The sequence below is a fragment of the Anolis carolinensis genome, chromosome 4 (genome assembly GCF_035594765.1).
Source record: "Anolis carolinensis isolate JA03-04 chromosome 4, rAnoCar3.1.pri, whole genome shotgun sequence".
NCBI lineage: Eukaryota > Metazoa > Chordata > Lepidosauria > Squamata > Dactyloidae > Anolis > Anolis carolinensis.
In genome coordinates, this window is record NC_085844.1 from 251232197 (window position 1) to 251246711 (window position 14515).

Here is a 14515-nt window from a genome sequence, read left to right on the forward strand (position 1 = left end):
AGAATGTGACCGAGGAGAGAATGCATCAATAGCAGCAAATGCATATATCAACAACAGCGTTGATAACGCCAGAGGGCATGTGCACTCTAGATCAGGCATGGGCCAACTTGGGCCCTCCCACAATTCCTAACAATTCCTAACAGCCTAACGTCCAAAACACCTGGAGGACCCAAGTTGGCCCATGCCTGTTCCAGATGAAGGTTGACTCTACTTGAACTGCCATGTCTCAATGCTATGAAATCCATGGGAGTTGTAATTTGGTGAGGCAGAGAAGGCCAAAGAACTTGTAGAACTACAGCTCCCATAATTCCAGAGTATCGAGCTAGGACAGTTCAAGTGGTGTCAAACCGCATTCATCCTACAGCATAGAACAGTGCTTTTCCAAAACATTTTGTGTTGGCGACACACTTTTGAGATGTGCATCATTTCCACAACACAGTAATGCGGTTTTAATAGCAAATCAGGCCCCTTCAGCCCCTTCTACACTGCCATATAATCCAAATTATCAAAGTGGAAAACTCACACGATCTGCTTCGAACTGGATTGTATGAGTCTGCACTGCCATATAATCCAGTTCAAAGCAGTTAATCTAGATTTTATATGGCGGTGTAGAAAGGGCCTTAAGGGTGTGAGCTGCATTGGGTCTCAATCAAGAGACAGAAGTGGGAATATAATAATAATAATAATAATAATAATAATAATAATAATAATAATAATAATAATATGCAACTAGCCATCTTGCTAGTATATGTAGTATTAGCCCACCCTTCATTGACAATAGAGTATCAAAGCATTGGGATTTTCTTTGCATGTAATACAGTAGAGTCTCAATTATCCAATATAAACGGGCCGGCAAAACATTGGATAATAGAGATGTGCGCAAAAATGTTTCCTTTGTTTCCTTCGTACTATCGTTTCGTTTCGACTGTTCATCAACACAAAACGAATGGCAAAATTTTCGTAGGAAACGAGAGGTGATACAAAAGTGAAAGCCGCAGTCATCGTGCCTCCTTTCATTTTCCTTTCTAACTGACAGAATGCTGCTTTCCCATTACAGCTAATGTGTGTCAAATCCAATAGGTGTTAACAATAATATTATTAATATATTAATATATTAATATATTAATAATATAAATAATGATAGTTATTCTAGGACCCTAAACTGAGTCTGGGAGAGGAGTGCCTCCACATTACATCGGATGTGTACCAATGGGTATTATTATTACTAATAATAATAATAATAATAATAATAATAATAATAATAATAACAACACCCAAACTTTTTAAAGTTGGTGGGCTAAAAGGGGTGGAAATGCCCTCCATGTGTGGCAATTTTCACCCCTCTAGCCCAAAAACCCAGGGTTGGGTCTTGGAAGCCCTCCCATTGCAGCCAATAGTATGAAAATTTTCATTTTTTCATTAGCCAGATGAAAATTCGTGTCATATAGACAACCCATTTTCGTTAGTGGGACACGAATACGAAAATGAGATGACATGAATGAAACTACACAAAACGAACAGCAATTCCATACGAAAGCACAACACTATTGGATAAGCGAAAATGTTAGAAAATAAAGAGGGATTAAGGAAAAGCCTATTAAACATCAAATTGCGCTATGATTTTACAAATCAAGCACCAAAACATCATGTTTTACAACAAATCGACAGAAAAAGCAGTTCAATACACGGTAACATTATGTAGTAATTACTGTATTTACGAATTTAGCACCAAAACATCGCAATGTATTGAAAAGATTGAGTACAAAAACATTGACTACTATAAGGCAGACTGTGTTGGATAATACAGAACATTGGATAAGCGAAGGTTGGATAAGTGAGACTCTACTGTTTAAGCAAACATATTACACATTGCCAATATGCATTCAAAGTGAACAATTAAAATCAAACCAAGGCTGCTTACATTTAGCTCGACTGAAAAGACTTTTGCAGTTATCAGTGGGGCACTTGCCAGTCTGTATTCGATGGTGGCCACTTTGCCCATGGTGAGAATCACTGTAAGGAAAGGGGAAAGTCATAGTGTCACAGCTGCATCTCATTGTTCCCATACCTTCTTAGGGTGCATATACACTGCAGAATGAATGCGGTTTGACACCACTTTAACTGTCATGACTCAGTGCTTTGAATTCCTGGGAGTTGTAGCTTGGTGAGGCACCAACATTCTGGCAGAAAAGGCTGAAGAGCTTGTGAAACTACTACTCCCATGAAGCCATAGCAGAGTCAAAACATAGCAATCCTACAGTGAAGTTGCACCCAGAGAAGGAGAAGTTGAAAGCTAGTGAAGGAAGGAATATCATTGGTATCTAAGAAAAGACCATTCTCACCATTTGTTGTTGACAGAAGGTCAATCTTTAAAAATTTGAGGAGAATGTCCATCACGGAGCACAGCTGAAATTAAAGAGGATGAGTGTTAATGAACGAACTGGAATCCAACATCCTCAAGTGAAAAGTATTATTCATATGATTAATTATTATTAATTATTAATTATTATTATTATTGCTCATGCATACATCTCTCCACAAAAGTCAACATTGACACTGAAATACATCGCATGAGCTCTGCGAGTGCAGCATTCTTCCGAATGAAGCAGAGGAATTTCCCCGTCACAGGACATTTAAGCCTCTTTTCAAGCAAGGAGAGGCACAGAGCTTATCACATGATGTTAAACTACTTCTGGCCATCATGTATACTCTTTCGTGGTTGAAAAGAGGCAGAAGTGTCCTGAAAGGATGGAACTCTGGCAATTGTGTTCAGGGACCTCATCACATTGAGAAAGTTCCCCGTCGTAGGACACTTCAGCCTCTTTTCAAGCAAGGAGAGGCACAGAGCTCATCACATGATGTCTGGCCATCATGCATGCTCTTTCGTGGTTGAAAAGAGGCAGAAGTGTCCTGAAAGGATGGAACTCCAGCAATTGTGTTCAGGGACCTCATCACATTGAGAAAGTTCCCCGTCGTAGGACACTTCAGCCTCTTTTCAAGCAAGGAGAGGCACAGAGCTCATCACATGATGTCTGGCCATCATGCATGCTCTTTCGTGGTTGAAAAGAGGCAGAAGTGTCCTGAAAGGATGGAACTCCAGCAATTGTGTTCAGGGACCTCATCACATTGAGAAAGTTCCCCGTCGTAGGACACTTCAGCCTCTTTTCAAGCAAGGAGAGGCACAGAGCTCATCACATGATGTCTGGCCATCATGCATGCTCTTTCGTGGTTGAAAAGAGGCAGAAGTGTCCTGAAAGGATGGAACTCCAGCAATTGTGTTCAGGGACCTCATCACATTGAGAAAGTTCCCCGTCGTAGGACACTTCAGCCTCTTTTCAAGCAAGGAGAGGCACAGAGCTCATCACATGATATCTGGCCATCATGTATGCTCTTTCGTGGTTGAAAAGAGGCAGAAGCGTCCTTAAAGGATAGAACTCCGGCAATTGTCTTCAGGGACCTCATCACATTGAGAAAGTTCCCCGTTGTAGGACACTTCAGCCTCTTTTCAAGCAAGGAGAGGCACAGAACTCATCACATGATGTTAAACTACTTCTGGACATCATGTATACTCTTTCGTGGTTGAAAAGAGGCAGAAGCGTCCTGAAAGGATAGAACTCTGGCAATTGTGTTCAGGGACCTCATCACATTGAGAAAGTTCCCCGTCGTAGGACACTTCAGCCTCTTTTCAAGCAAGGAGAATCATGGAGCCCATCACATGATGTTAAACTACTTCTGGCCTTCATGTATACTCTTTCGTGGTTGAAAAGAGGCAGAAGTGTCCTGAAAGGATGGAACTCCAGCAATTGTGTTCAGGGACCTTATCACATTGAAAAAGTTCCCCGTCGTAGGACACTTCAGCCTCTTTTCAAGCAAGGAGAGTCACAGAGCCCATCACATGATGTTAAACTACTTCTGGCCTTCATGTATACTCTTTCGTGGTGGAAAAGAGGCAGAAGTGTCCTGAAAGGATGGAACTCTGGCAATTGTGTTCAGGGACCTCATCACATTGAGAAAGTTCCCCGTCGTAGGACACTTCAGCCTCTTTTCAAGCAAGGAGATTCACGGAGCCCATCACATGACCTTAAACTACTTCTGACCATCATGTAAAACCCTCAGTGGTTGAAAAGAGGCAGAAATTTCCCGAAAGGAGGGAAGTCTGAACACAGGCCAGCAATGGTGTTCAGATCTCCTTAACCGCTTATTGCACGTTACTCCTCTGGTTCCAGCTGAAAAGCAGGTGAGAGGGGAACCATCAAAGTTTCCCATCCTGTTTCATTGCCCACCCCATTAGTCTCCTTTATCATATGGAGTTTGGAGCAGAACACTTTAATCCCAAGGAAGGATGAGGTTTTAAAGTGGTGTCAGTCTCCTTTAATGTAAGGGGCTTTGGGCAGGGCAAGGGATCTCTTGGCTTTCGAATATTGAAGAATTCCCTGATTTTAAAAAAAGTAATACGGAGAGCGCAGAGAAAAGGATTCCCCGTATGAGGAATGTAAGATGAATATATTGCCAGCTCTTAGATTTCCACCTGTGCATGTGATGGGGAGGCAGAATGAGACACATGACGACTGACGATCTAGAGGGGTGATTTTACACTAAAAGAATAGTCAGTTGCGCTTTCCCATCTCAATGTAATGAGGTAGTATGTTCAGATGATTGTCATGATCCACAAAAAGCAAGTGGTCCCACTATTATAATGTCAGCCGATGTGTCCACAATAGTCAGGCTCATCAATGGGACAACTCAATGGGGCTGATGGTTGATTGAACCATCTGATCAGCAATCTGACATTACAGAGAGTTCAGCTTGCTTTATGCTTCCACTGTTAGAATTGATCTCGAGCCAGCCCAGAACATAATGCGCCGTTCTGGCCTCAAATTAAGCAGGTCATCATTACAATCGATCTGGGGCAGTCCAGAACGTCATGCCCCAAACTAGCCCCAGTTTAAACAAAAAGCGTAGATGTTGCTGTAGATTCTTAGCACAATCTATAGCTATGAACATTTGAATTGATCTGTTTGTTGAGCTTATATCTTTGCCAGGGACTCACCGATCCTGGGAGTGTATCTGCAAGTACGGATACTACCACGGGCCTCACTGTGTGCGCTAGCAAGCTGTAGACAATGAGCACAGAAAAGGAAAGTGATAAGAAGGATTATACTTAGTTAGGCATTTACAACCAAGAGTGGATTGTACAATGAATATGGTTAGACACCACTTGAACTGCCATGGCTTAATGTTATGGAACCCTGGGAGTTGTAGATCTGTAGCCTTCTCTACTAAATGGCAACATTTTTACTTTTTAGCTATTTAACTGTGAATTTTGTAAAATACTTTTTATATTTAATTCTGTTTAAATTTTTACATATTGGTATGCTAATGCTTTTATGTTAAGCCACTTTGAGTCTCCTTCGGCGTATATAATAATAATAATAATAATAATAATAATAATAATAATAATAATAATCCAAAAATACATCACACAGTCCTAAACTCCTGGGAAGTGCTCGACTTGGGATTTTGTGATACGAAATCCAACATATAGATCTCGCTGTGTCATACTATGTCTTTGTGTCAATAATAATAATAATAATAATAATAATAATAATAACAACCAGGGCAGTTAAAGTTGGCTGAACTCGGAGTTGGTTTTCGCAGAAGTTGAGGCAGCAAGAGGAAACCTTTGTTCCCTGGCTTCAGGTAAGATTTGGCTAAGATTTGGCCAAGATTGGAAACTGAATGTGGGCTTGGCTTCTGTGGTCAAAGTCTAACTGTTGTGTGACTGTTGTATTGAAAGAGAGGCAGGTACTTAAGTTGATTGACAGCAGACATTGTGCCCTGTTAATTGAGTGATTGGGGGAGCTATTTTAGCCAGAGGCTGAACTCAGGGGGCAGTTGGTTCTCGCAGACGTTGAGGCAGCGCGCGAAAAAAACACCTTTACTAACTATTCTTTACAGTATATACAGAAAACAAAACAACATAAACAAACACACAAAGAGGTGGTTTTTTGGCAGTCTACACATAAAGTGCATGCGTATTACCTAACTATATAAAGATCCCACTAGGCCACTTCACTCACCAAAAGATGCAACAAAAGCAAAACTTTCCCATCTCATGCACCAGTTGTGGCATGTTTCACTTTTTCACACAAAAACTAGTCAACTACATCTGCTCCAAATGCAAACAGATGACTCTGATGGAGGAGAGAATCCAACAACTCGAGGACCGTATTAAGACCCTTAAGGACATTCAGGAACTCGAGCTCTTCTTGGACACTGCACAACACACTGTTCTAGATACACAACCTGCATCACACCAACAGCATGATGAGGAATTTTATGGGGAGATCTATTCAAGTGTCCACAACCCTCAGGCTTGGACGGAGGTCACCCATAGAAAGGGACACAGGATCAGGCAGCCTCCGCAGAATACTTCTGCTCAGCTTGAATTACACAATAGATTCCAAATTCTTACACCACTAATATCTGATGAGGAAATACATCTTGTGGAGGACCACAGTTACTTAGATACCACTCAGTGGGCCACCCTTGATCAATGCACAGAGGATAGCCTTGACAGGGGCGATGCATCACCACATTCACACTTAGACAATCATGCAGATGCTCCATCCTAATAGTAGACCAGGCGCAACAGGAACACCCTTGGGAGAGTGATGGGCTCTTGGACGCATCTCAATGGATTGTCATTGATGAATACACTGGGGATGTCGAGGAGGAGGACAACACTTTACACCTACATGATTCACTTCAACTGGAACACTCTTCAGGGGACCTACACACTGTCTTGCACAAAAGGGACCCTGTCAATCCTCAAAGGAAACAGGTCTTGGTAGTAGGTGACTCCCTCCTTAGAGGAATGGAAGCCATCATTTCCAGACCGGATGGGATGGCTCGAGAAACATGCTGCCTCCCGGGGGCAAAAATACACCATATCACTCAGAGGCTCACCAGGCTCCTAAAGCCCCATCACCCTCCCCACCTTATGTTGATTTATGTAGGAACCAATGACACTGCTAGGCATACTTTTCAAAAGATCACAAATGATTTTTGAGCTCTAGGAACAAAGCTAAAACTGTGTAATGTACATGTGATCTTTTCATCCCTCCTCCCCGTTGTAGGACATGGCTCTACAAGGGCTAGAAAAATAGTACAGGTCAATAACTGGCTCAGAAAATGGTGTCAAGAGGAGCGTTTTGGCTTCCTAGACCATGGTCTACTCTTCCAGGAGGATGGCCTACTGGCAAGTGATGGGGTGCATCTCACACAAGTAGGAAAACATCTTTTTGCACACAGACTCACAAACCCCATCAGGCGCACTTTAAACTAGATCCACTGGGGGAGGGGAACAACAGCCTGGCGAACCCACGACCACAGGGAACCGCCAAAAGGCTTAATGGAGGGCTGCACAAACACAGCAAGGACCACAACAATCCCAAATAGACAGCTCGAGGGGAGGTCCCTGGGGCTTACATGTCTTTACACTAATGCACAGAGCATGGGAAATAAGCAACAAGAACTCCAACTGTTAGCACAACACCACACGTACGACGTCATAGGCATCATTGAAACCTGGTGGGATGACTCCCATCACTGGAATGTAGCCATTGAGGGCTATAACCTCTTTCACAGAAATAGAACAAAGGGGAGAGGAGGGGGAGTAGCTTTATATGTCAAAAACAGTTACGTTGCAGAAGAAATGCAAGACTGTAATCTGGGAAACCAGCTTGAAAGCATCTGGATAAGAATCAAGGGAACCGGGACTCAAAAAGATCTTGTCGTGGGTGTCTACTACAGACCTCCGAGTCAGGATAAAGGACGATGAAGCCTTCTGTCAACAACTGACCAAACAGGCACAAAGAAGAGATATAGTAGTCATGGGCGATTTCAACTATCCTGATATCTGCTGGAAAACAAACTCGGCCGCGAGACGAGGTGAGCTCCAGTCTGTCAGCCTAGCTCCTGCCAACCTAGCAGTTCAAAAATGTGCAAATGTGAGTAGATAAATAGGTACCGCTTCGATGGGGAAAGGCTAAGAGATGCTCCAAGCAATCTTGCTGGCCATATGATCAGAGGGAGACAACGCAGGCTCCTTGGCTTCAAAATGGAGGAAAAGCACCTCCACAGAGCCAGAGATGAGCATCACTTCCAGAAGCCGGAAATGAAAGGAGAAGCTTTTGCCTTTGTTTGTGTTTGTGTGTCCCATCAGCAAGAAAAGGCTAAGAGATGCTCCAAACAATCTTGCTGACCACATGATCAGGAGGAGACAATGCAGGCTCCTTGGCTTCAAAATGGATGAAAAGCATCTCCCCAGAGCCAGAGATGAGCATCACTTCCAGAAGCCAGAAATGAAAGGAGAAGCCTTTGCCTTTGTTTGTGTTTGTGTGTCCCATCAGCAAGAAAAGGCTAAGAGATGCTCCAAACAATCTTGCTGACCACATGATCAGGAGGAGACAATGCAGGCTCCTTGGCTTCAAAATGGATGAAAAGCATCTCCCCAGAGCCAGAGATGAGCATCACTTCCAGAAGCCAGAAATGAAAGGAGAAGCCTTTGCCTTTGTTTGTGTTTGTGTGTCCCATCAGCAAGAAAAGGCTAAGAGATGCTCCAAACACTCTTGCTGACCACATGATCAGGAGGAGACAATGCAGGCTCCTTGGCTTCAAAATGGATGAAAAGCACCTCCCCAGAGCCAGAGATGAGCATCACTTCCAGAAGCCGGAAATGAAAGGAGAAGCCTTTGCCTTTGTTTGTGTTCGTGTCTCCCATTGTATTTGACTATAAAGGCACTAAATGTTTGCCTATGTGTGTAAATGCTGTAATCCACTCTGAGGGGAGAAGGGCGGAATATAAATAAAGTGTATTGAATCTGCATTCCTTCCACAGTGCAGATACGTCCAAAGTTAGAAACATAGGTTCTCAGTCATTCTGAATTACAGGAGATATGAAGACTCCGGAGTTTCAGACTTCAGCTGCAGAGTTTACGAATGCATCTATTATTATTATTTGTTACACAGCAAACAAGATCACTATGCTGGCTTTTGCATTGCATCACACGTCAGACACTTCAGTGTAGATCAGGCATGGGTAAACTATGGAGTAAAAGAAACTGAATTAAAAAAAATATATCAAAATCTCCTAAACCGGTCGGATGCGATGTGCCCTCCAACTTCTTTTCATAACCTTATTGTGCCATTTTAGTACCTCTAAGAAATTCTGGCAGTTCTGCATAAATATTTGCCTGACGTATAATATCAATGGGAATCTTTTTGCTTTGGACACACACACACACGTACACACACTTACTGTGACGGGAGTGTTATTTTTGCGATTTTGAAGTCGCTCTTGCATGACTCCACTTTGACTTGGACAAGGCCGGCGAAATAGTTCACAAATCTGAAAGCGGCCGTTATTTCCACATCGATGATGAAGTCGACCAGTTCGTGGTGTTTGCCAAAAAAGCTAAAAGTCAAAAGGAAAAGCAACGCGTCAACTGAACAGAATAATTCAAATCTCATCTCTCAAACTTTTCTCAATATGTATTTATTTACAGTATTTATATTCCGCCCTTCTCACCCTGAAGGGGACTCAGGGCGGATCACAGAACATACATATGTGGCAAACATTCGATGATGTTTATACACTGACAAGACAGATGCAGCCTTCGTCCCCATGGAGAAGCCTCTCCATGGCGACGAGGACTGAACTGGGAGGCGTTGCAAACAGCGGCTCCCGATGCAGCCTTTGTCCCCATGGAGTGGCCTCTCCATGGGGACGAGGACTGAACTGGGAGGCGTTTGCAGTGCCTCCCAGTCCAGCCTTCATCCCGCCTGGTAATCCGAGTTATCCGGTTGACCGAGTTGCGGTCCGCCGGTTTAACTCGGAGTACCGGGGTTCTACTGTATATATGTGTGTGTGTGTGTGTGTGTGTGTGTGTGTGTGTGTGTGTGTGTATATATATATATATATATATATATATATATATATATATATATATATAGGCTTTCCCCATCTTTGGCATCTTGGAGGCCTGTACTTAGGTCTGTAAGTAAGTAAGTAATACTTTATTTATATACCACCCTCTCTCCCTGAAGAGACTCAGCACGGTTTCCAAGCATAAAAACCGCAACATACACTACATAAGCAATACAATACATGCATTATTAAACAAAATTAAAACCTGGCCATGGGCGGGGGTATGTGTGTATGTGCTGCCGCTCCATCTCCCTGCTGAAGAGCTTTGTTCGTAAACTTCCTCTTTGATCAAATTGCTGGCATTTTCTGGCATTTCCTTATGGGTGCCTTAAAATATCTCCCCGCTTTTAAACATTACCTTATTTATCTACTCACATTTTGTTTTCAAACCGCTAGGTAGGCGGAAGCTATGCTAAAGGCCAGGAGCTCACCCTGACCTAAGCTTTGAACTGTCAACCTTTTGATTGACAAGATTTACTGCAGCTGGTGATTTAACTTGCTAAACTAAAACCTGACCATATATCTCTCAAACCTTTTGGTGCAGCTTTATTGCCACCTGCCTCCAATGAATATATACCAACATTAAGCCATTGGAGATGGAAATAATAAGTATTCTGCAGAGTCTCAGTTAACTGTCACACATGCATTGGTGGATGGATGCCAGATAAATGTCATTTCTGGTTGCTTGAGACTTACTATTCAAATAGTCCTAATTAATAATATACCCCATACAAGACAGTTCCCTAAACTCTGTATTGACTTTCCAGTTGACAAGCTGGAAAGCGTCCAGAGGAGGGCGACTAAAATGATTAAGGGTCTGGAGAACAAGCCCTATGAGGAGCGGCTTAAAGAGCTGGGCATGTTTAGCCTGCAGAAGAGAAGGCTGAGAGGAGACATGATAGCCATGTACAAATATGTGAAGGGAAGTCATAAGGAAGAGGGAGCAAGCTTGTTTTCTGCTGCCCTGCAGACTAGGACACGGAACAATGGCTTCAAACTACAGGAAAGGAGATTCCACCTGAACATCAGGAAGAACTTCCTCACTGTGAGAAGGGCTGTTCGACAGTGGAACTCTCTGCCCCAGAGTGTGGTGGAGGCTCCTTCCTTGGAGGCTTTTAAGCAGAGGCTGGATGGCCATCTGTCGGGGGTGCTTTGAATGCGATTTCCTGCTTCTTAGCAGGGGGTTGGACTAGATGGCCCATGTGGTCTCTTCCAACTCTACTATTCTATGATTCTATGATTCTATGATTCTATGACTTGCTAATTAATATTACAGTAATTAAAAGCAAATTAAGGCAAATAGTGACAAGCTATTTAGTGTCACAGCCTTTTACTGTAGTTCATAAACAGCTTTGTGAATTCAGTGTGCAATTTTAGTCAAAATTGCTTTTATATTAATTTCTATTCAAAATATTATTTCTTCCATTTCTTTTTGCTTGTTGCTTGAGTTCCGGTTAACTGAGAGTAAATATATAATTATTGGAGAAATTATTTGTAAAAACCCTGCTTTTTCTGAATGTTGAGAAAGTATAACAATAAGAATTCCAAAGACTTATTTTGTGCAAAAAACCTTTCATGAGGTTGTTTTCTTGCTGGGAAAAAAATGCATTTTCTGAGCAGAAAATTGGTTTTCTGTGCAGAATATTTCTTTGTGGAAATATATTTTGATTTTCCATGTTTCCTGTTTTCTGCACATAAGATGTTGCTAGTTGGGACCTTCCAATCCATGCGAAATTTGCACATGGTTAATTTGCACTGAAAACGCCATTGCTTTATGTGAAAAGCAAACACTTTTTTCTGCACAAAAAGTCATATTTATGTGCAGAAATATTACTTCAGATATTTCCTGTGTAGAAAATGATGTTTTCTTCGAAAAACAACCATGTACTCGTTCAGCCCAGAATAATAATACAGAATTGCAAATAGGCTTCCAAAACAGTATGAAGGGGAAAATACTTAAATTATTTGTTACTTGCTTTGAGAAGGTGAAAAAGCGACACCTTTATGGGCCATGTTAATTGTCTTCTAATGACTGTTATTCGATAAATTATTCTTTAAACTTTCAGCTGCTTCTGAGAGGGATTCATCGTTTCCAAACTTTTGACCATTTTGGTTTCCCATCTCAGGACATATTTCGGCTTGTGGGAGACAAGAGGACGGGTCGGGAATATTCTTTCTGTCTTTTCCTGGACAATCCTCAAAGGAAAGCACTGGAGATGCAGCCCTGAAAATGTGCAAGCTGTATGTGACCAGAAACTCACAATTTAGCACTGAGGTGTAGCCTGGCTTTGATGTTTAGTATGGCCAATCCTGTCTCGTGCAGCTCCAAGTTGATGTTCGGGAGGAAGACTCTCACAATGTACAACCTGGAGATGGGAAATCAGGAGGAGATTGAGATGATGTGCAAAAGATGAAATCAGAGGAATTGAATGTTGGTCAAAATAGTCAAATTGAATAGACCAATATTACTTGTGTGTGCAAATTAATTTAAAATATTGTCTCTATTTAGCAGAAGTTCATAGCCGCTAGGCCTGTGCCATCAATGAAAAAAAATGTTTCAATACTCATAATTGAATCAGAGGGTGGGGTGGAGGATAATTTATAAAGTATTTCCAAAATGGGATGGGGTCCATATTGTAGCTATAATGAGGTAACTACTTTTTCAGGGTTGTTGTGTGTTTTCTGGGCTGTATGGCCATGTTCCAGAAGTATTCTCTCCTGACATTTTGCCCACATCTCTGGCAGGTATCCTCAGTGGTTGTGAGGTATAACCTCTGAGGATGCCTGCCATAGATGTGGGCGAAACATCAGGAGATAATACTTCTGGAACATGGCCATACAGCCCAGAAAAACACACAACAACCCTGTGATCCCAGCCATGAAAGCCTTCAACAACTACTACTTTTTTGTTACTTTTCGCTAAGTAATTGTGCCAATGGGGAAACTTCATTGTTAGAGCTATTGGCATGAAACTTGCTACAATTGTAGCACACATTTACCAATGTTAGCTCACCAAGTTTCAGAATGTTTTACTCATCCACTGATTTTTGGAGAATTTTTGAAGGTTTTACAAACAGCATTTCTTTTTTTATCAAGCTACAAAAGCTATTCCCTATATTATGCTGGTCTAAGATCATAATAAAGATTTGTTTGTTTACAAAAAGCTATCTCCTTGAATTTTCGATACAATGACACAAGATAACAGGGGATCATTTCCCCCAAGTTTCAGAAAGATTCACACATTTACTGATTTTTGGGATTTTAAAGAAGTTTTGACAAAAAAATCATAATTTCCCAACTTTTGCAAGGGTTTTGTGCTCCTACCCCCCCTCCCCCAAATTGAGAGTTTTCTTTACCATCTAGGATTTCAGCCCATATTTTTCCATTTTTATCTGTGTAGCTTTTGTTCACCATCTAGATTAGGCATCTGTTTGTGCTACAAATAAAAGCCAAGTAAGATTAAAGCAGCCGGGTGGATGAAAAGCAAACAATGGTCTCAGCTTTGGCAAAAACCAGCCAAGAACCCAATTGGATCATCTTAAATAGTGACAGGATGTTCCAGACTGTGCCAAAGTTTGAGACAAAAGCCCTCATAAATCCAAGGCAAGGTGGCCTTTGTGACCAGCATTTTTTTCTTGATGACTTCAAGGAATGAGAATGGCAGGGATAGAAATCTTCAAATATATGAATCTCTACTTACTCCGTGAGCCAGTGTTCAGCAGGTGCTTTGGAAGGGACATCTGGGAAACGGATGGACAGGATGTGGTTCTGGAGAACATCATTGTGGAGAAGAGTGGCAACAACATCTAAAAAATATGTGAGAAGCAAAGTGATTGCACTGAAACCTTTGACAGCTATAGTCCACGAGGCTATGGATGAGAAAGGCTCCTAGCTGATTGAACTCATGGTTGCATCTCTATTCAAGAGGTCTGGGGACAAGCCATAAGACCCTGGAATTTCCCTGCTGTTCAGAAGAAAACAATACTGGCTTAGATGGACTCCAGACAAAGATCTTCCTATATTACAGAATTCTTTGCTGCACATTTACAACATTTCAGGACCTCTTTGATTGCCATGGCTCAATTCTAGTATGAAATTTCTCGGTTAGTGAGTTGCTTAGAATTCTCTGCTGAAGAGGTTGAGGTGAGTCTTTCTTTTTCACAAAAGATAAAAATAGGAAAAGCTCCAGGTCCTGATGGATTGACGGCACAACATTACAAAACTAGTTAACTAGGATCGACTAAGTGTTTCTTTAGCAAACCTTGAAGAATGCATTAAGGAATAAAATACCAGATTCCTGGAGATATACTGACATAACTTTAATCCCCAAAGACAATGCAAAAAGTTATACACCAATAACTTTGTTGAATAATGACTATAAGATTTTTGCTTCAATTCTAGCACTGAAACAGAAAAACTATTTACAAATCTTAATACACGAGGACAAAACAAGTTTTATTTTAACCAGACACTTCTATAATACCAGGAATGTTTTGGGCATTTTAAAATACTGCGAGGCCTATA

The 14515-nt window shown here is 41.6% G+C and overlaps 1 protein-coding gene across 1 annotated transcript in view; it reads right to left on the minus strand.

Moving 5' to 3' along the window:
* LOC100558898 (bactericidal permeability-increasing protein) overlaps positions 1–13868 on the minus strand; it is a 28690-nt gene extending 14822 nt beyond the window's left edge. The window contains exons 1-6 of the mRNA XM_003227778.3: positions 13692–13868; positions 12253–12357; positions 9323–9478; positions 5051–5114; positions 2343–2406; positions 1922–2013 (exon numbers count right to left, since the gene is read on the minus strand). Of these exons, the coding sequence (XP_003227826.3) occupies positions 1922–2013; positions 2343–2394 (144 nt within the window). The 5' untranslated portion in view covers positions 2395–2406; positions 5051–5114; positions 9323–9478; positions 12253–12357; positions 13692–13868. The remainder of the gene's footprint in view (positions 1–1921; positions 2014–2342; positions 2407–5050; positions 5115–9322; positions 9479–12252; positions 12358–13691) is intronic.
* Positions 13869–14515: the final 647 nt, after the last annotated feature.